This window comes from Sinohyriopsis cumingii, chromosome 2 (assembly GCF_028554795.1).
Source record: "Sinohyriopsis cumingii isolate HCF-2022 chromosome 2, ASM2855479v2, whole genome shotgun sequence".
NCBI classification, from domain to species: domain Eukaryota; kingdom Metazoa; phylum Mollusca; class Bivalvia; order Unionida; family Unionidae; genus Sinohyriopsis; species Sinohyriopsis cumingii.
This window is the reverse complement of record NC_142962.1, coordinates 137774584-137795535: the sequence shown is the minus strand read 5'-3', so window position 1 is coordinate 137795535 and position 20952 is coordinate 137774584. Positions and strand designations below refer to the sequence as shown.

The window sequence follows — 20952 nt, the reverse complement described above, 5'->3', positions numbered from 1 at the left end:
GGAAGTTTTTAATTTTTGGAAGGAACCTGTATTTGAACCCTAGATTTGGCCTTGGAAACCTATGTAAATATGTTACTGCACAGTTTAAGTTATCTTAATTTATATCAATACCAAATTCATAAGTACAATATTTTAGTTTATTTTGATAGATTTAGTAGCCATATTCAGATGACCACTCTAATTCCTTTTTCACATGAAAGGATCAGAGATGAAGTCAGCATTCCAGATTAAAGATAAATTTTTTTCAAAAATATGACAGAAAGGGGGGCATATTCAAAGGCTCTCTGCATTACTCTCTTTTATTTAACTTGGTGCAATACTTGGCGCTTAACACTAGCCTTGGAAAAGAAGAATAAACATGAAGTAAATTGTATATATGTATAAATAGACTGACATATTTTATTTGTAAATTATTGTATATAATTATTTGAACCAGAATCCTTAGATGCTTGATGTTTGTTGTCATTGTCAATTGAAGGTGGACTCAGAACAGGTTGAATTAGAAGGGATTCAGTCATCTGCAATCCACCAAACCACAAAAGATCAAAACAATTCTTCCAGATCCAGATCTGTCTCAAACAAACTTCAAGAATACTACAGCCCTGGTGGTATGGACAGGAATTCTTCAAGAAAGAAGAACTTGTTTGATGAAATGGATCATAGGGTGTACAGAGATGATGTTGAAGGCAGCTCCAAAAACAGCCGATCTTCAAGCAGGTGGAAGAGACCAAAAATAGAACATTCTTTTGAGGAAGATGCAGAACTTAGTGATTTTGGGAATGGGGAGGAGGAGGAGGGGGAAAGAAAGGAGGAAGAGGAGGAGGATCAGGGAAAGAGATTAGATAGTGATGAGGATTATGTTCCTGATGAGAAAGAGTTGAAGAAAATTGAAGAAGAGGATGATGTTAGCTTTAGTAAGTATTATTGTTAATTCACTTACTATCTGGAAAGAAAGATCTTTTGCAAGTTCTTCAGTTGCCATCATTGTTCTGCAGTGAAACAAAAAATATTTTTGTTTTAACCAAAGCAATTTGGGATAAAGGTTTGTCACAGAAAATTTGAAACAGAATTGTGTCGTTTCTTCTTTTTAATGTTGTTTATTGTTTTTGCATTTTTTATCATATATATCATATGATATGTACAATGTTGGAAAGTGGGGTTTTTAACATGTATTGATGATCATTAGAGTATTAATTCTTTAATTTTATTCTCGCATTGTAGAAAAACCCAAAAGGAAGAAAGGAAAATCCTTGGAAAATTTGCCTGGATACTTTCGTTCAAGTAATGATAAAAGTGAGGATGAAGAAGACAGTCCCATAACCAAACCACGTAAATTGTCTGGAAGATTACAGTTTAGGAAAGTCAGAGATGATGGGGATGAACAATACTACGAGAAAAGGCTAAGGTAAACATAATGAGACAAGCCTGAAAAAAATTTCAGCTTGCCCAGAGTAACAGAAATAAAACTAATAAAATCCATATGTGGATTTGTAGTGAGGGAAGGAAATCCGTTTCAAGGGAAACATTCGTTGTTAGTGAGGTTTTGTGATGTTGGAGACAAACTTGTAATGCAGAGACTGGGATACTCAGGTCATGGTGACAATCTCTACATTTATTTATTATTTTAATCCATTTGATCTCCAGAATCAAAAGAAAGATATTTAAATTTTTGTTAAAGTCATGCAAGTCTGGTACAGGTGGGATATATATCTGCAAAGGCTAGAGGTCTGAAAGTGCATTTTGTTGAACTCTGTTTAACCTGATTCCTGTTTGTGTTGAATTCATGTGTCTTGCAACATCCTGTGCTTCTCATGTCCTATTGTCATAAAAATGTTGGTGATATTTGTCACGTCATTCTGAGTTAAACTAACTCATTTGAAACTCTCAAACCAAGATAATCCCTCATTTGGCCCATTGGGATATGTCCTTATGTGTTTCCATAAGGAACAATGTATGTTGCCATTGAATTGTAAGCTTTAGGTTTCCAGTTTTAGTGTGATGTGTTAACCAAGCTTGACAAGACAGGTGTAGCAGATTTTGTTGTAATGAACATTCCTTTTATAAACTTCCAGCCACAATGAACAGTCCAGTGCAGCCACAACCATGCATATTCAGCGCAAGCTTGTGTGTGTGTAGAAAGAAACCTCAGACACTTAAGAATTTCAAACACATCATTTAAATAAACAGCATGTATTGTGATGGTATTGCATATTTTTCTTTACATGGTTATGCCTAGCATTGAACTGCTTAATCGTGCCTTATGAATGGGCAGCTGTAGAAGCAGAAGTGTGACATGTTAAGAGTGGTAATATTTTCCAAAGTAATATTTTCTGAAGGAAAAGAATGTTTTAGCTACAAAATTGACAGTATTGGGAGAATTTTTTTAATATGCTTAGAATTGTTTAACCGCAAATAAAGTTTTTGTTCAATATCAGGGAGCTGGATAAAGAAGAACGCAGGAGACAAATTTTAAAAGAAAAAGGAGAGGTCAGTGAATCAGACTCAGATGAGGAGTTTGATGAAGGACTGCGTGTGCCTGGCAAAATTTGGAGCAGATTGTTTAAGTAAGTGTAGCAGTAGTGTTTGTCATTTTAGAAACATGCTTTTTGGACACCCCATATAAAGGACACCAGAATATAAAATACAATATTAATAAAGCTTGTTCATGAGTTTACATCATTATTTAAACTCTTTAAAGAAAATCTGTCCACAATGGACAAACTGTGTAGTGCCAAGTGTGTTCATAGAGGTTTCTTTGTTTAGATGTTGATACTCAGAATGTAAAATAAACTGAATGTCAGTCTGCTTTACAGTACTTAATATCATTTGAGTAGTGTTTGATAAAATATTCTGTATAAAATTTGTTGATAAGCATATTCCTTTTAAACAGTTAACATTAATATCAGAAAGTTTGTCAACATATTTCTTTAAATGTGTGAATCTTTTTATTTTGTCATATTGATTGAATAGTTTTCTGACTTCATGGGCACTGTCTTTTTTTATAGGTGTTTTTTGTTTGCTATTTTTTTAATGAGAGTTAACAAATATACCCATGACTTTGTCAAATGAGCAGAAGGACTCTAACATATTGTCCCATATATGTGTGAATGAATATTTTATGCAGATATTTTTCTTTTTTTTAATACTGTGACATGTTATATTTTAGAATTTTGACTATTCAAAACCTTAGCATACCAGTTGATTCATTATATACAGCTACCAGAAAACCTGTGTGAAGTGGTTATGGGAGCTTGATGCACAGGAAGCAGGTGGGATAATTGGGGATGAAATGGGCCTAGGTAAAACCATTGAAATGATCAGCTTCCTGGCAGCGCTGCGATACTCCAGACTCAGGGACAAGGCTACTTCGTAAGTATCGGAATATAAACAGCGCTATATGGCTCAACAGTATTGCCTCTATTTTGGAAATGTTTTGCAACTTGCAACATTTTATTTTAATGTTGCCATGATTTCCAATTTCAAATAGGTTACCAGATTCTCTGATGTTATTTGTGCTTGCATGTAATTTACACATGCCTTCTTTTGACCTAATAATATTTAGAAAAGTCTTGTGCATGTCCTAAAATGGGTAAATTTGCCAGTGAAACAAAATGGGTGACAGAGCAAATTAAGAATGAATAGAAACAAAATCTAGAATGAACAAAATGCAAAATGAACACAAGCAGTGAAGTTATATTTTTTTTATTTATTAATTCAGTGTAGGCTATGGTGTTTGATGAATGAAGTTTGTTTTCTGCATCATTGGTGCAACAAACAATTGATCACAACTGGAATTCATCTAGAAACAACTCCAGCTGGCAACTGTGATCTACATGGATGCCAGCTCATACAGATTGGGTGGTGGTGGATGTGCTATCAGTTACCCAACTTGACAATGGTCAGTGGCAAATGGGGAAAAGAAGTTACCCAACTTGACCATGGTCAGTGGCAAATGGGGGCAAGAAGTTACCCAACTTGACCATGGTCAGTGGCAAATGGGGGCAAGAAGTTACCTCTCCATATTAGCATTCAAGAAATGAGGGCCATAGTGAAGGCATTTTATTTCTGGAAGGATCATGCATGTGGAAAGAAAGTTTTCATTATGATGGACAGTCCAATGGTGGCACCTGCTCAAACGGGAGTACAAAATCATGAGATATGTGTATTCTGGCTTGTGATTTTCTTCACTAGTGCACACATATGAATGAAACGAATCACAAAGTGCTCATTTTAATCTCACTTGTCCTGGCTCTAGATGAATGTGTCATGGATGCACTCAGTCGATTGGGATGAGTTTCGGGTCTTTGCTTACCTACTCCACAGTCTTCTTGAAAATAATTTTAAAATGTTGAGTGGCCACATGAATCTGCTAGCCTTTTTTTAGTGGGTCAGGTCCTTGGTGAATACAGACATTACCAGGAAAATTTCCTTGAGATCAAGTCTGCTCAAATAGCTCTTGTCACAAATGTTTCATCTATGCCCAGACAGGCTGCTTCTTCAAGTTATCGCTCATGTCAGGAGATCCTTGTGAAGAAAAGAATTGAAGCCATTTGATATACAGCAACCAATGTTGTGGGATTTGTGTATGTTTTTCTCAACATGAAACTGCTTTTTTGTCTAATGAGAGGTGGTCTTTACCATGAATAGTAATCATTTTTTGTGGCAAAAAGTTTTACTTACTATATCCCAAATTAGATTTATGAATTTAACAATGCTACCATGTCATTAGTTCTTTTCAAGTATTTTGTCCCATAAAAGGGACTTCAGAAGTGAATTTAATAAAATATAGTTTTCTTTATCATATAACCATATCACTTTCTTAAAGCACTCTAATATTGGGGTAGTAATTTTAAGGTAGCATATACTGGGCAATGGTATCTAACTCCAAGAGAGTGAAATGGATCAAGGACACTAGCACTAGATAAAAGTTCAGGGTCTGACCATTATTACATTTATAAAAGTCTGAGAAATTTGTTGTAGGTTACAAGAGTGGCATTGTTGAAGTACTTTATTATTGGGAACAAGACAATTTTCATTAAAATCACACACAAGAACTAAGTAATCTGGTTTTTTGTTCTGGGCTCTCTTGATCCTAAATTCATTTTAATCCCAAAGAGATGATTCACTTTTGGGTCATCTGTATAGCGTTCCAACAGATTATTTACCATTTGGTGGTCTTTATAGTTCGCCAATCAGATTTTGCTTCCTGTTTATATTTATTTCTATCCAAATGCATTCTAACCCTGGTAAATCAAGACCAGATCATAGAATTACAGGAGTGTAACTTTTTTTAAATGTATATAGCTACCCCACTGCCAAGGGTTTTCCCATCCTTGTAGAATGGTTTAGAATAACCTGATATGGTGATTTCATTGTCGAAAGTGAACTAGTTAAAGTCAAGTTTCAGTAAACCACAGTATCTCAGCTGTGAAGTATTTACATGAATCAAGTCAATTTTAGATTTAAAACTCTGATATTAGGATGCACTGTACTGAGATTGTTGATTTGATACATGGTGTAAAGCCCAGGATTTGGTTCTATGCCTGCCATCAGTACACACACATGCAAAAAATAAACACATAAGACCTTCACCAACATTTTATAGAAAAAGAACTATATTGTCCACAGCCTGGATGATGCTAAAATTATTGCCATGGAGTTGCATCTTGACAGTACCAATTGGGATAACAATTTCGTGACACTAAAATTATTGCCTTAAAGTTGTGTTTTGACAGTACTGGATGGGATAGCGTTTCACTGACACTAAAATTATTGCCTTAAAGTTACATTTTGACAGTACTAGATGGAAGAACGATTCCATGACATTAAAATTATTGCCTTAAAGTAAAGACCGCTCCAGTGGTCTAGTGGTTAGAGCATCTGCCTCGGAAGCTGGAGGTTGTGGGTTCGAACCCCGGCCGAGTCATTACCAGAGACTTATAAAATGGTACTAACCGCTGCCTTGCTAGGCGCTCAGCATTAAGAGGTTAGTGTTAGGACTGGTCAGCCTGGTGTCAGGATAATGTGACTGGGTGGGACATCATACTACATGTCTGCGGCATGATGCCCCAGTGCTAGACATCACTATAAACTGCCACACTGCAGACATCATAGTGATATGACTGATTGTTTTTAAAGCTACATTAAAAATCCTTATCACACACACACACACACATTGCCTTAAAGCTGCATTTTGACAGTACTAGATGGGATAACAGTTCCATGACACTGAAATTATTGCCTTAGACTAGCATTTTGATAGTACTAGATAGGATAATGATTTTGTGACACTGAAATTATTGCCGTAAAGTTGCATTTTGACAGTACTAGATGGGATAATGATTCCTGCACTTCCATAAAATGAAAATTTTTTGGAACATTTTTTCAACTATTGACATAAGATTCATGAAGTCACATTTTAGGGCAAAAGGTTGTTGAAAATAATACATGTTTAATTCCTGTAGACGCACAGGACTAGGGGCATCCATTGTGATTTGTCCAGCCACAGTGATGCACCAGTGGGTGAAGGAATTTCTCTTGTGGTGGCCAACATTCAGAGTAGCAATTCTGCATTCCTCAGGATCCTACACAGGAACAGAGGTAAGGCTATACAATGGTTAATCACACAATTCAGATGAGCTTAACTTTGGACTGGATTACAAAGCAATTTTGGCTTATGGATTGGTAATGGATGCATTCTAGTATCAATACTCAGTGTGTGTATAGATCATATGGAGTCACATAACTTGGTATGTAATTGTGTCATGAGTCTTACTGTAGCCATCAGGAAAAACTAGGTTACTGTGACCTGTATTTAGTGGTTCAGTGAATTTAATTAACTGTTGCATGTTCCTGGGTTAGGGTTTAAATTTTAGGAGTGAAACAGTATCAATATATTACAATATTCCTCTGCTGCATATCAATATGATTCATGAGTTACAGCTTGTAATTCAATACATTATTGATAGACATATCAATATGATTCATGAGTTACAGCTTGTAATTCAATACATTATTGATAGACATATCAGATTTAATGATCCTTTCATCTTTAGAACGCCTGTCAGTAGTTGGGTGGAGCCATTTGAATGTGTTGACATATTGTTTGTATTTCCAGTAAGCATATTACAGACAGACATAGACTTATCTTCTGTTCATATGCCATTTTCATCCTTGACAAGATATAAAAAAATATCTCCAAATAGGCTACCTGTTTAGTATCAGTGATCTTCATTCAGCCTTTTAAGCCATTTCAGGCTGCTCCTTTTGATCAGGTGCAGGGGTTACTTTTGTCACCACACCCTTTGTTTTGCACCACATGAATGTTTTCAAACATCTTATAGGGCTGTGAATTCTCCACAGATCCACAGGTGTATTCATCCAAGGATAATTTTTGAGATTAGCAAAAATTCAAGGAGAAATTTTTAGGGTGGTGTAAGCCATGAATCCAGAAAGACAACAATGACATAATCATTCATCAGTTATTTAGACAGCTTTTTGCCTGGCTGAAGAAGACCAAGTTATCCAAATGCATTTATTAACCAATCACCAACTGTATTATTAACCAATATTGCACTGATCAAACAACATTTCATTCATCTTTGTGAGAAAAATAAAGCCCATGAAGATGGCAACTGAAGATATTTTCACGATTTAAAACAAATGGAACAATTAGTATTTTAACGAAAAAAGCAGAATCTAGAGTAATGGAAAATTAACAAAGATGTGACAAAGACATGAAGAAGACATTTTGATTCAAAAGGTTTGAACGTTGTGTAGAATTGAAGATATATTTAGACGAACCAGTATTGGTTAAACTAGGCAACACATTTGTCAAGTGTGACTTACTGGGACAGGTGTTATGCTATTTGTGTACAAAGCAAATAAATTACAGCAATCAGAACAATGAAACATAAATGCTTACACTACAGTATTGACAAGTTATTTAAACAGTTCAGTGATGAACCCAAACCATTTGGAGAAGGTACTAGTACTAGTACCTCTGACACTGAAGCAGCAAATATCACATTCCCATGTATTGTGCGATAGGATAGCAGAATGCTGAGTTATGTAATTCTCTGTCAGTTTAAGTGGTTTTAAACCAATAAATTGCAGGAGCTTTTGAGAAGATTTGCCCCCTGGCCCCTTACTAGAGTGTTGCCCTGGACCTACAAGAAGGCCTATGTGGCTGCCTTGACCCCTGGCACACATTTTTCCTTATATTTTTCATAAATGCTGTTAATAGCCTTGATCTTATAATCCAATTTTATATCTTCACTTAAATTTGGAAGTCAGTTTGTTGTTATCTTAAAAAGAAGAAATAGCGCAAATGAAATCTTTTCTGGAAGAAGTCTGAGTGGGGGAGCAGGATGTTAACAACCAGATTCTTCATATTGTACTTTGTGCAGATACAGAACTACCATGGCCACAGACACTTGTTTCTGCTAGTGAAAAAAGAAATTGTTGACAACATTCACTACCCTTCTAAAAATTAACAAGGTGACTATAACTTGTGCAGTTTGGAATCTGTCCCCATGCCGAATCTGGGCTAAAATAAATTTCCAGTTGGCACATTCAGTCACTGATTTGATATATCAGCGTAAAAGGAGACATTACGAACTTGTACCCCACATTCAATTTACGTACTTTACAGGCCATTTAATAGCCACTTTTGTGCAAAGTTTCTCTGTTGCTTTGTATCTAAATTGACCTAATTTTGTTGCCAATATTTCTGGTGTAACATAGTGAATATGCCACAGTTAGTTTTGATTGGTGTTTTATTGTTTTACTCTGAACTTAAACAAACAAAAAACTACCAACTAGAATTAGATGTGACATATTTCTGTGTGACAAACTGAAAGTATAGCCCTCAAGTTTGATGCAAGATACAAAGCAAAAAAGAAACTTTACTGAATGCATAATGTGGTTATTAAATGACGAGTAAAGTGCTTAAATCCTACATGGGGAACAGATCTGAAATGTCTTCTTTACACTGATATATATTGTTAATGGCTTGGCATGTTGACAGGATCATATGATCAGCATGGATTGGCAGGGTTGGAATGTGGGTCATGTTTCAAACCATACGAGCTAGCCACCTTGTGGTTAATAGAAGAAGAGTATGTGTTGTCAATAATTTTTCTTTCTTACTGACAGAAATTAGTTCATGTTCCTGCAATGGCTGCCTCAAATGAATACTCATTTTAAGTAACGGAAAAGGCAATTGACTAATAATTATTCACAGCTGCTGAAGATTAAATTCATTTGTATAGGGTGAGTATCATTTTGTATTGATTCTTCATCTGTTGTATTGATAATTTATATCAATATGGAAAAAATTTAATACATCAATATATTAAATGTTTCACCCCTAGTAAATTTCTCACACTGATTTTGCATTGATCTCAGTTTCTTTTAGCTATGGCTTGCATTCAGGTCATTTACTCAGAGACTGATTTGTATTGATCTCAGTTTCTTTTAGCTATGGTTTGCATTAAGGTCATTTACTTAGACACTGATTTGCATTGATCTCAGTTTCTTTTAGCTATGGTTTGCATTCAGGTCATTTACTCAGAGACTGATTTGCATTGATCTCAGTTTGTTTTAGCTATGGTTTGCATTCAGGTCATTTACTCAGACACTGATTTGCATTGATCTCAGTTTCTTTTAGCTATGGTTTGCATTCAGGTCATTTACTCAGAGACTGATTTGCATTGATCTCAGTTTCTTTTAGCTATGGTTTGCATTCAGGTCATTTACTCAGAGACTGATTTGCATTGATCTCAGTTTGTTTTAGCTATGGTTTGCATTCAGGTCATTTACTCAGACACTGATTTGCATTGATCTCAGTTTCTTTTAGCTATGGTTTGCATTCAGGTCATTTACTCAGACACTGATTTGCATTGATCTCAGTTTCTTTTAGCTATGGTTTGCATTCAGGTCATTTATTCAGACACTACTATTACTCGTTAAATCACATAAGCGAGTATTTATATGTGCGAGTCTTGTTAGAAACCGCAAACAATTTACAAATGTTTTTACCAAATGATTCAAATTGGATTCACATTATTTTATTGTTTTTGCAATCCAACCATGCCACCATCTTTGGTTTTTCTTGTTTCATTAGTTACATATTTTTTTTTTATTTATGCTTGTGGCAACAAAGTCAGTAGGTATATGAAAAGTATATTTTATAGATGTGTTACATATCCTGTATTCATGAACATGTTATGTAGCATTAATATTACACTTCATTATTTACAGTAATACAGATAGATAATTCTCCAAAACGCAATTACATTTTAAACAGCTGTTCCAATGCATCTTTGTTTGCAATTATTGTATACCTTGCAAGGATTCTTAATTTTCAAATGAGTATTTGGCCTGGTTGGCAGGCTGTGCTTTGTCAATCAATTGTCAAGAAATATTTTAAATATTTCAAAAGTGCAGTGCATAATAGTTTAGATTTAAAAAAAATAGATTTGGTAAAATATTTCTTTGTTTTAAACAGAAAATGGTGACACTAAAATATACCTCAAAGAGGTAAATAATTTTATTGTTGTTATCTTTAATGTGTGCTATACTGAGTTGATGCCTGATCTTAAAACAATTTTGCTGATTATGGTGGTTACTAAAAGCAGAAAGAATACTTTAGATTGCTCTGCTTTAAAATCGGCTAAAGGAAAATGAATATTTTATATATGCAGTAACACGCAGTTTTTTCTCTCCTAACTTTATGAAATTTATTTTCAAAGGCTGAACTTGTGAAGAGCATCATCAAATCTCGGGGAATTCTCATCACATCCTATTCCACGCTGGTGCTAAATCAGGACTGCATTCTCCCACACAACTGGCACTATGTGATATTGGATGAGGGTCACAAGATCCGTAATCCAGATGCTCAAGTTACTCTCTGCTGTAAACAGGTGATATACCAGTATTGTATCATAAGTTCACAATTTTATGTGGAGTGCCAAGTTTCAGTGGATTTTGTGGTTGCTACAAACCAAGGAATTAATGACCTAACAAACAATTATCATTCTGTTGAAACAGTACAAGCCATTCTTAGAGTTACAAATTAAGGTACCAAATCAAATGTCATTATTTGCATGACCACAAAAAACTATATATATAAACATATAGATAGATATATAGATAGAGAGAGAGAGAGAGAGAGTCCTTTATACAATGGTGACCTTGGTATGTAGGTTTACCTTTTGTCTGTATAAAAAGTTGATCCCTCATGAGTCACAATAATTTAATAATTTTATGAAATACACTTGGCAGTAGTAACACCTTTTTAATATCATAGATAGATTATTTATAGGAAGTTGTGTATGTATACTTATGTTTAACACCACATTTAATTTCTGTACACAGTGGCGCACTGTGTTTACTAGTATTGTATTTTGTAATATGGGCCAGTGGCCTAAATTATTGAATGAAGCATTATTATTATTATTATTATTATTGTCTCATATTATTATTATAATTATTATTATTATTGTTATTATCAACAGATACAATGTAGTGAACAGTAATATATAGTAATTTACAAAATAATAAATTCAATTGAATAATCACTGCCGCTTTAATGTTTAAACAAAATCATTGATTTTTTTGTGTGTGTTTGTGTGACAAAACACTAGTTTAACCAATTGACAACGTACATTGATAACTCCTAACTTGATACATACATACTACAAGCATAGACTTGATAAGTCCTAACTTGATACACACATGCTAAAAGCATTGAATTGATAACTCCTAACTTGATACACACATACTAAAAGCATTGAATTGATAACTCCTAACTTGATACACACATCAAGCATTGAATTGATAACTCCTAACTTGATACACACATACTAAAATCATTGAATTGATAACTCCAATTGATAACTCCTAACTTGATACACACATACTAAAAGCATTTAATCAGTTCTCTTTATTTTGGTGGGGGGAACAGTCACAGGGCAAGAAGCTTCAGAAAGTCACTTGCACTGATTTAAAATTCACTTGCCTAACAAAGCCACACATATTTTGTTATATTACTTAAGAAAATCAGGATCAAAATTGGTAACAGAAACTTTGATATATCGCTCATTTTTTCGTCAAAAACAGTAGATAGGACCTGGAAATTTTAATCAGTATTATGAAATATCAACTTTTAATAAGAAATCATATAATTTGTTACATTTTCTTTCCAAACAAATTCTTTGTACACCTCAATTAACGATATTCAAGGAAGTTTCGATCAATGAAAATGTTACTTATGCCTAGTGGGAGCAGTACTTTAATAAATAAATACCAATTAAATAATTTTTTATCAATTGAAATTTGTGTTCTAGTTCTATCTTTTAGTTTCTTTTAAGTGTAATCATCATAAATGCAATGTGTCTTCTTGTAATTAAATATAAAATGTGTCAATCTACTGTAACAACTTTGTCCACAAGTGTTTCTCTGAGAACCTAATTAAGTGCTCACCATGTTTTGATATTGGACTAGCAAAAGCATTTGTTGTATTGTTGCACTAAATAAAAAGCAGACCTACTTTTCTATTATCACATTAATTACGTCTTTTGAATAAAATAACAGAGGTGGAATTAAAAAAAAAGTTCAAAGGCATGCAAATCATACATGCTTAGGAACCAGCAGCCCCAGTCATATGTTGGGTAACTCGTTTCATTTGATCAATCGAACACTTGTATAAATTTTATTGTGTATGTAATCTAATTAAACTACCTTAAATTAACTTACTCAATCATGACTGTGATTAAAGATAGCAAGGCAATCAAGCGAAATGAGTACTTCTTAAAATAAAGAGCTTTGTTTCACAGATAACGGCTATTGTGGGGGGTAACGAGTTTCAGAGAATTCCTGAATTTGCACATAGAGATATCCTCAAGGATGATAAGAATAGTTTGACTGCTACTTGCAGTGAAATCACGGCATCAACATTTTACTAACTGAACAATACAAAAATTGAGTTTTGATGTAGACTTTCATCTCACAAAAGAAATATTACGTGTTTTTGATAAAAAGGAATCTTGTTTGGTAGTGTATCAACAGTTAGTCTGGTTCCCTGCTTCATAGACTCCTTGTTTCACAAAACACTATTACACGTCACCCCAGGAACCAGACTAGTCAACAAAACAAAAACCCGTGACATATACACAAATGTTTTTGTGTACTGTGTTGGTTGTTGAAACCAGTTGGAATCATGTTATCGATCTTTCAGATGTTGAACATTTTGAAAATTAATTTATAGTGAATAATGAACAACTTCATCAGAAAGAGTGCTTTGTTGACATGTATTCTTGACATGATTATAAAACAAGGATTCAGTCATTAAACAGCCCAGTCCACCTCCAACACCCACAGTTTTTGGGATGTCTGGCTGATTGTTTTGAAGTCCCTTGGTAACTCGTGCCCTCCCTTCTAGTGTAGTCTGTGTTTTTGGACCCCAATGTGCGTGAGTTATCAAGGGAGAGGTGTACTTGTGATATTGTTCATAGGACTGTATCCTCATTCACATTGAACTGTGGACGTGCATATAACTAATGTGATTTCCCCCACTTTCACAAGATCTGCATACTCAGTTGTGGAATTCTGAACATTTGTGATATACACATCTGCTCTGGCAATCACTTTTAGTGTACCTTCATCTTTGCTTTCAGGTCAATGTACAGTTTTTGTACTTCAAAAAATGGAACCCATCAGGGGGCTGAGTATTAATAATTTATCAGTGTCTTTCAAATGGAGCTCGTCAGGGGACTGAGTATTAATAATTTATCAGTGTCTTTCAAATGGAGTCCATCAGGGGGCTGAGTATTAATAATGTATCAGCGTCTTTCAAATGGAGTCCATCAGGGGGCTGAGTATTAATAATTTATCAGTGTCTTTCAAATGGAGTCCATCAGGGGGCTGAGTATTAATAATTTATCAGTGTCTTTCAAATGGAGCCCATCAGGGGGCTGAGTATTAATAATGTATCAGTGTCATTCAAATGGAGCCCATCAGGGGACTGAGTATTAATAATTTATCAGTGTCTTTCAAATGGAGCCCATCAGGGGGCTGAGTATTAATAATTTATCAGTGTCTTTCAAATGGAGCCCATCAGGGGGCTGAGTATTAATAATTTATCAGCATCTTTCAAATGGAGTCCATCAGGGGGCTGAGTATTAATAATGTATCAGTGTCTTTCAAATGGAGCCCATCATGGGACTGGGCATTAATAATGTATCAGTGTCATTTAAATGGAGACCATCAGGGGGCTGAGTATTAATAATGTATCAGTGTCTTTCAAATGGAGCTAGTCAGGGGACTGGGTATTAATAATTTATCAGTGTCTTTCAAATGGAGCCCATCAGGGGGCTGAGTATTAATAATTTATCAGTGTCTTTCAAATGGAGCCCATCAGGGGGCTGAGTATTAATAATTTATCAGCGTCTTTCAAATGGAGTCCATCAGGGGGCTGAGTATTAATAATGTATCAGCGTCTTTCAAATGGAGTCCATCAGGGGGCTGAGTATTAATAATGTATCAGTGTCTTTCAAATGGAGTCCATCAGGGGGCTGAGTATTAATAATTTATCAGTGTCATTCAAATGGAGCCCATCAGGGGACTGGGTATTAATAATGAATCATTGTCATTGAAATGGAGCCCATCAGGGGGCTGAGTATTAATAATGTATCAGTGTCTTTCAAATGGAGCCCATCAGGGGACTGGGCATTAATAATGTATCAGTGTCTTTCAAATGGAGCTTGTCAGGGGGTTGAGTATTACTAAAGTATCAGTGTCATTCAAATGGAGCCCATCAGGGGACTGGTTATTAATAATTTATCAGTGTCATTCAAATGGAGCCCATCAGGGGACTGGGTATTAATAATGAATCATTGTCATTGAAATGGAGCCCATCAGGGGGCTGAGTATTAATAATGTATCAGTGTCTTTCAAATGGAGCCCATCAGGGGACTGGGCATTAATAATGTATCAGTGTCATTTAAATGGAGTCCATCAGGGGGCTGAGTATTAATAATGTATCAGTGTCTTTCAAATGGAGCTAGTCAGGGGACTGGGTATTAATAATTTATCAGTGTCTTTCAAATGGAGCCCATCAGGGGGCTGAGTATTAATAATTTATCAGTGTCTTTCAAATGGAGCCCATCAGGGGGCTGAGTATTAATAATTTATCAGCGTCTTTCAAATGGAGTCCATCAGGGGGCTGAGTATTAATAATGTATCAGCGTCTTTCAAATGGAGTCCATCAGGGGGCTGAGTATTAATAATGTATCAGTGTCTTTCAAATGGAGTCCATCAGGGGGCTGAGTATTAATAATTTATCAGTGTCATTCAAATGGAGCCCATCAGGGGACTGGGTATTAATAATGAATCATTGTCATTGAAATGGAGCCCATCAGGGGGCTGAGTATTAATAATGTATCAGTGTCTTTCAAATGGAGTCCATCAGGGGACTGGGCATTAATAATGTATCAGTGTCTTTCAAATGGAGCCCATCAGGGGACTGGTTATTAATAATGTATCAGTGTCATTTAAATGGAGTCCATCAGGGGGCTGAGTATTAATAATGTATCAGTGTCTTTCAAATGGAGCTAGTCAGGGGACTGGGTATTAATAATTTATCAGTGTCTTTCAAATGGAGCCCATCAGGGGACTGAGTATTAATAACACTGGTCAACAGTGAAATCATTACTGACTTGAAAAGGCCCTAATCTGTAGTATTTTGGTGTGCCGAACACGAATATAACCGTGAAAAATTTGTATTGGCTCTCGTTTTGAAGATATTCATATACCTCATTTTCTATGTTTCACTGTGTAAATTTCTCCAGTAGGACTGCAGCAACATCCGGAATAATGATGTAACATTGCATAATACCATCATGCTCACATCATCCACAGTTGATTGCATCATTTTCTGATGCAATGCAATACTAATGCCATGCGGCTGCTGAAGTAAGTTGACGTCAGCAGTGTACTATACATGTGTAGGCCTATTATACTAATGCCAGGCGGCTGCTGAAGCTGACGTAAGCAGTGTACTATATAAAGCCCAATCAGATAGGTTCAGCATTTAAAATATTTTAGACGTTGTGCGAGACAGTTCAAGCTACTGTTACATAAAACTTATTATTTTATCCATTTACGTACAATAAAGAACAGTAATGCCTCGAAAGTGTGTTAATACCGCGGACAATTTTTGCTATATTTGTGGGGAAGTGACATTTGCCAACCAGAAGAAAAGTATCAATTCTCAAGTGAAGAAGGCATATCATCTTTACTTCGGATGCAAGGTTGGTGACCAAGACAAGCCTTGGGCTCCGCATATATGCTGTGCTACATGTACAACACAGCTTTCACAGTGGTTGAATTGCAAAAGGTCATCAATGCCGTTTGCAGTCCCAATGGTGTGGAGAGAGCCAAGCAACCACCTAAATGACTGTTACTTCTGCTTGGTTCCTCCTCTTTCCGGCGGAATAACGAAGCGAAAGAAGTCGAGAATAGTCTACCCAAACATTCCGTCTGCATTGAGACCAGTTCCACATGGTGAGGGACTTCCTATTCCAGAACCTCCAGCAGAATATTCTCTTGATTCATCTGACGAAGACAAAGGTGAGTCGACCTGTTCTTCTCCTGGTCCATCAGCATGCAGTGATCCAGATTTTCACTGTGGTGCATCATCAACCCCACACAGAATAACACAGGAAGAACTAAATGACCTGATTCGTGATTTGGACTTATCAAAGAACAAGGCAGAATTGCTAGGATCAAGACTCCAACAATGGAATCTTCTAGAAGAAGATGTCACAATTACTGCATATCGAAAGCGCCACCAGCAATTGGAGCCTTTCTTCAGAAAGGAAAGTAATCTGATATTCTGTTCCGATATTGAGGGCCTCATGAATGCTTTAAAAATCACTCATGACCCACAAGAATGGAGATTATTTGTGGACTCTTCGAAACTGAGTCTCAAGGCTGTGCTTTTGCACAATGGAAACATTCTTCCATCTATTCCAGTAGCGTATGCTGTCCACATGAAAGAGACATACGATAACTTAAGGCAGCTACTGAATTCCATTGAGTATAACAAGTACAGCTGGCACCTCTGTGATGATTTGAAGGTAGTTGCCCTTTTAATGGGACTGCAGCAAGGATATACAAAATACATGTGTTTCTTATGCGAGTGGGATAGCCGAGCAAGGGAAATGCACTACATGAGGAAGGAATGGACTCACAGGCAGAATGTAGCCATTGGAGAGAAGAATATCCAACACCCAGCTCTGGTTGAGGCTCAGAAAATCTTGCTACCACCCCTTCACATCAAACTAGGTTTGATGAAGAACTTCGTGAAAGCCATTGACCGGACTTTGCCAGCATTCCGATACCTGCATGAAAAATTCCCTCGACTCAGCGAAGCAAAGATTAAAGAGGGAGTTTTTGTGGGTCCTCAGATTCGAGAGCTTTTCAAAGATGACCGGTTCAACAACTTGCTGGAAGGTGACGCGAAACAAGCATGGAATGCTTTTCGCCTAGTTTCTACAAACTTCCTCGGAAATGTTAGGGCAGAAAACTATAAGGAACTAGTAGAAGACATGTTGATGAAGTATAAGAAACTTGGCTGCAATATGTCTCTAAAGACTCACTTCCTTCATTCCCATTTGGATTTCTTTCCTAGCAACTGTGGTATTGTTAGTGATGAACACGGCGAACGTTTTCATCAAGATATCGCAACAATGGAACAAAGATACCAGGGAAAATGGTCCACTACAATGCTGGCTGACTACTGCTGGACACTCCTCAGAGATGCTCCCGAACAGCTGTACAAGAGACAGGCGAAGAAATCTAAGATGTAGTCAATGACTTGATTTTTTATAGGTAGGCTATTACAGTTGACCTTTTACTATTGGAATGCATTTCGTTATGTAAACATTAATTTCTTGCAGATTACAAAAAAACTAGAGCCAATTTTGCAATTTGACTGTCATATTCGTGTTCAGCACATAAAAATTGATAAGAATTGACTAATTTTATTTCAGTAACATGACTTTTGTAAAAATTTGTTGTCCAGTGTAATTTATCAGTGTCATTCAGAAACTTCAGAATGAAAATGCAGCATTTTGTTTTCAGGATCAAGGTTCTTTCAGGCAAATTAGATAACAGGGTTTATATACAGACCTGATGGGGTCAGATCTAGATGTAGAAATAACCCAGGCATCAGGCTAATTGATTTTTTCTAAGTATGATATCTTTTTGATGTATCAAGAGGTTGCATGGAAATGGATGAAAAGTTGAAAGGCCATATATACAGTAGACCAAATTGTGTGAAAATTAAATGCACATAATTTGATACTTGTTAGGCTTTAGTAGTCTTCACTTTAATAGATGACAACTCGGGTGTAGAATTTTTGGTATTCATTTCAAAAGCTATATACTGTATGAAAATTTGCAAATAAGAGTTTTATAGAAAACAAAAAAATTCTCTTATCGATCATAGGATTATCATTAAATAGTTATTTTCTATCAGGTCACACTCTGCATGTCATTATGAATTTGCAGTATTTTCATACCTTTATACTTAACTAGCTGTTATTTCTTATTCCAGTTCAGGACACCTCACCGCATCATTCTCTCAGGGTCCCCCATTCAGAACAACTTGAAGGAACTCTGGTCTTTGTTTGACTTTGTCTTTCCAGGGAAACTAGGGACACTTCCTGATTTCATGCAGCACTTTGCAGTTCCAATTGTCCAAGGAGGATATGCAAATGCATCTGCAGTTGCTGTATGTATTCCCTATATTCCCTTTCTCACTATCCAAAGCCTTGATTTTTACAGGCAAAAATTGCATCATACTTAAATCCTTGACTAACATATTGAAATTTTTAAATCAAAATTAAAAGCAAAAATGTTAAACATTTATTTTCCACCCTGAAATCCTTACATAACTTTAAATTTGCTAGCTCATTGATATCCCAGATCTTACAGAAATGTGATTTGCCCATACAGTCTGGAAAGGTATTTTGTACTGTTGGCTGTCTAGTCACATTGATATTAATGGTAATGAAGGGTCAGAGACAGCATGCAAAGCTGCCCAGCAATCACCCATTTCTGAATGGAAGGGTCCATTTACTGTCTACCAGAATTATACCTCCTTAATGGTGAACCTTGACCAGAGTGCATACAGTTCCATCATCTCCTCATACAGGAACAAATTGTTGTTCAGTATATCAACTTAAACCCTAAGAGGAAATTAAAAAAAAAATATGCAAACTCAAGAAGTTTTATATTGATGTATCATTGTTGGACTTGTTAGGAGAATGTGGTTTTATAAAGTTTTGACCTTATATTTGAAGGATTTTATATTTTTTACCTTTATCTTTTATGTTAATATACCTGTTAAAGAATTGTAACATCTTGTTATCTTTTATCTTGTAGTGCCACTAGTTTATCTTTATTTAGAAGAGTTAATCTTAAAGAGATTTTTTTGTGTGTAGTTCTTTATCATTACATTTTACAGCTCTATTTTTAATCAGCATTTTATAGCCAGTATTGTGCTGGCATGCTATTAAACACTATACTTACATATTGCCTCTCACTAGGTCTGATAGGTTATTTGTTTTTCAAACGCAAATCTTCTTTCTAGATCACTCAATGTTAAATGATTTCTTTGCCCCTACCAGACTCTTTGAATCTCTAACTTGTTTTCATGTCTTATCATTTCTTTGAAACTGCTCCAATGGTTTGGTGGTTAGAGCATCTGCCTTGGATGCAGGAGGTCATGGGTTCGAACCAAAGACTTGTAAAAATGGTACTAGCAGCTACCATGCTTGGTACTCAGCATTATGAGGTTAGTGTTAGGACTGGTCAGCCTGGTGTTAGGATAGTGTGACTAGGTGGGACATCATGATACATGTTTGCGGCATGATACCCCAGTGGTAGACATCGCTGTAAACTGTCACACTCTAGGTATCATAGCGATATGACTGAATTTTAAAAAAAGCTATGTTAAAAATCCAAAACACACATACTCTCATTTCTTTGACTATCAGTCCAGTTTTTATCTGTGTTTGTCAGTCTGCCTGCATCTCTATGAGTATGTTTTTAGTAATTTTTGATACAGATTTTTTTATCACTGACTTTTATTTAGGTATTTTGCTTGAAATATAGATGTAAAGCCTCTTCCTAAGTTTCTGTTTGTCTCAGTCTTTGTCTTGCTATTTCATTGACTTCACTCTCATGGCCCATAGTCTGTCTTGCATGCATTATTACACCCACACATGTTACATGCAACTCTCTCTGTCCATTTCTTCAGGTTCAAACTGCATACAAATGTGCCTGTGTTCTGCGAGATACAATTAATCCATACCTATTAAGGAGAATGAAGGCTGATGTCAAGATTGACCTTCCAAGCAAAAGTGAACAAGTATGTTGAAAAAAATTACTTTTTATATTGTTGTAGATGCACAAATTTTTAACACTCATCTTTCACTTACGATTTTGCCTTTGAGGTTCATGATGTTTCAGAACCTTACAGGATTTCCAGATTGATCCAGCCTTGAAGTTTTTGATAGCATAGAGTCTCTAAGTTAGCAGATTCATCAAAACTTATGTGGTTATGTTCTCTGATTATTTTTTAGCATGTTCACTAAATAAGGTCTGGTTTATTTACTTTGTGAGACTTTATCCTGCATGGAGTATTAAAATAGCAAAATTAGGCAGCAGAGGAAAAAGAAAAACGTTAACTTGCTGTTATATTTAGTTACTCAATTGGAAAATATAAAGAATCATGACATATCCATGTTGTGAATATGCTGAGAAATGGATGAAGAACATAACTGTGAAATTTCTTGTGATACATACTATCTGAAAATTTCCTTCTATCGGATATTTCCAGATCTCATTGATTTGGGAATCATGTAAGATTTTGTAATGTCA

At 35.7% G+C, this 20952-nt stretch overlaps 1 protein-coding gene across 1 annotated transcript in view; it reads left to right on the top strand.

Annotated features, from left to right (window-relative positions):
* The window catches only part of LOC149805913 (DNA excision repair protein ERCC-6-like), a 53160-nt gene that overhangs the window by 11386 nt on the left and 20822 nt on the right, over positions 1-20952 (top strand). Inside the window, exons 7-14 of the mRNA XM_089950677.1 lie at positions 479-914; positions 1222-1405; positions 2436-2564; positions 3217-3369; positions 6465-6600; positions 10755-10925; positions 18623-18799; positions 20330-20440. Coding sequence (XP_089806803.1) covers positions 479-914; positions 1222-1405; positions 2436-2564; positions 3217-3369; positions 6465-6600; positions 10755-10925; positions 18623-18799; positions 20330-20440 — 1497 coding nt within the window. The remainder of the gene's footprint in view (positions 1-478; positions 915-1221; positions 1406-2435; positions 2565-3216; positions 3370-6464; positions 6601-10754; positions 10926-18622; positions 18800-20329; positions 20441-20952) is intronic.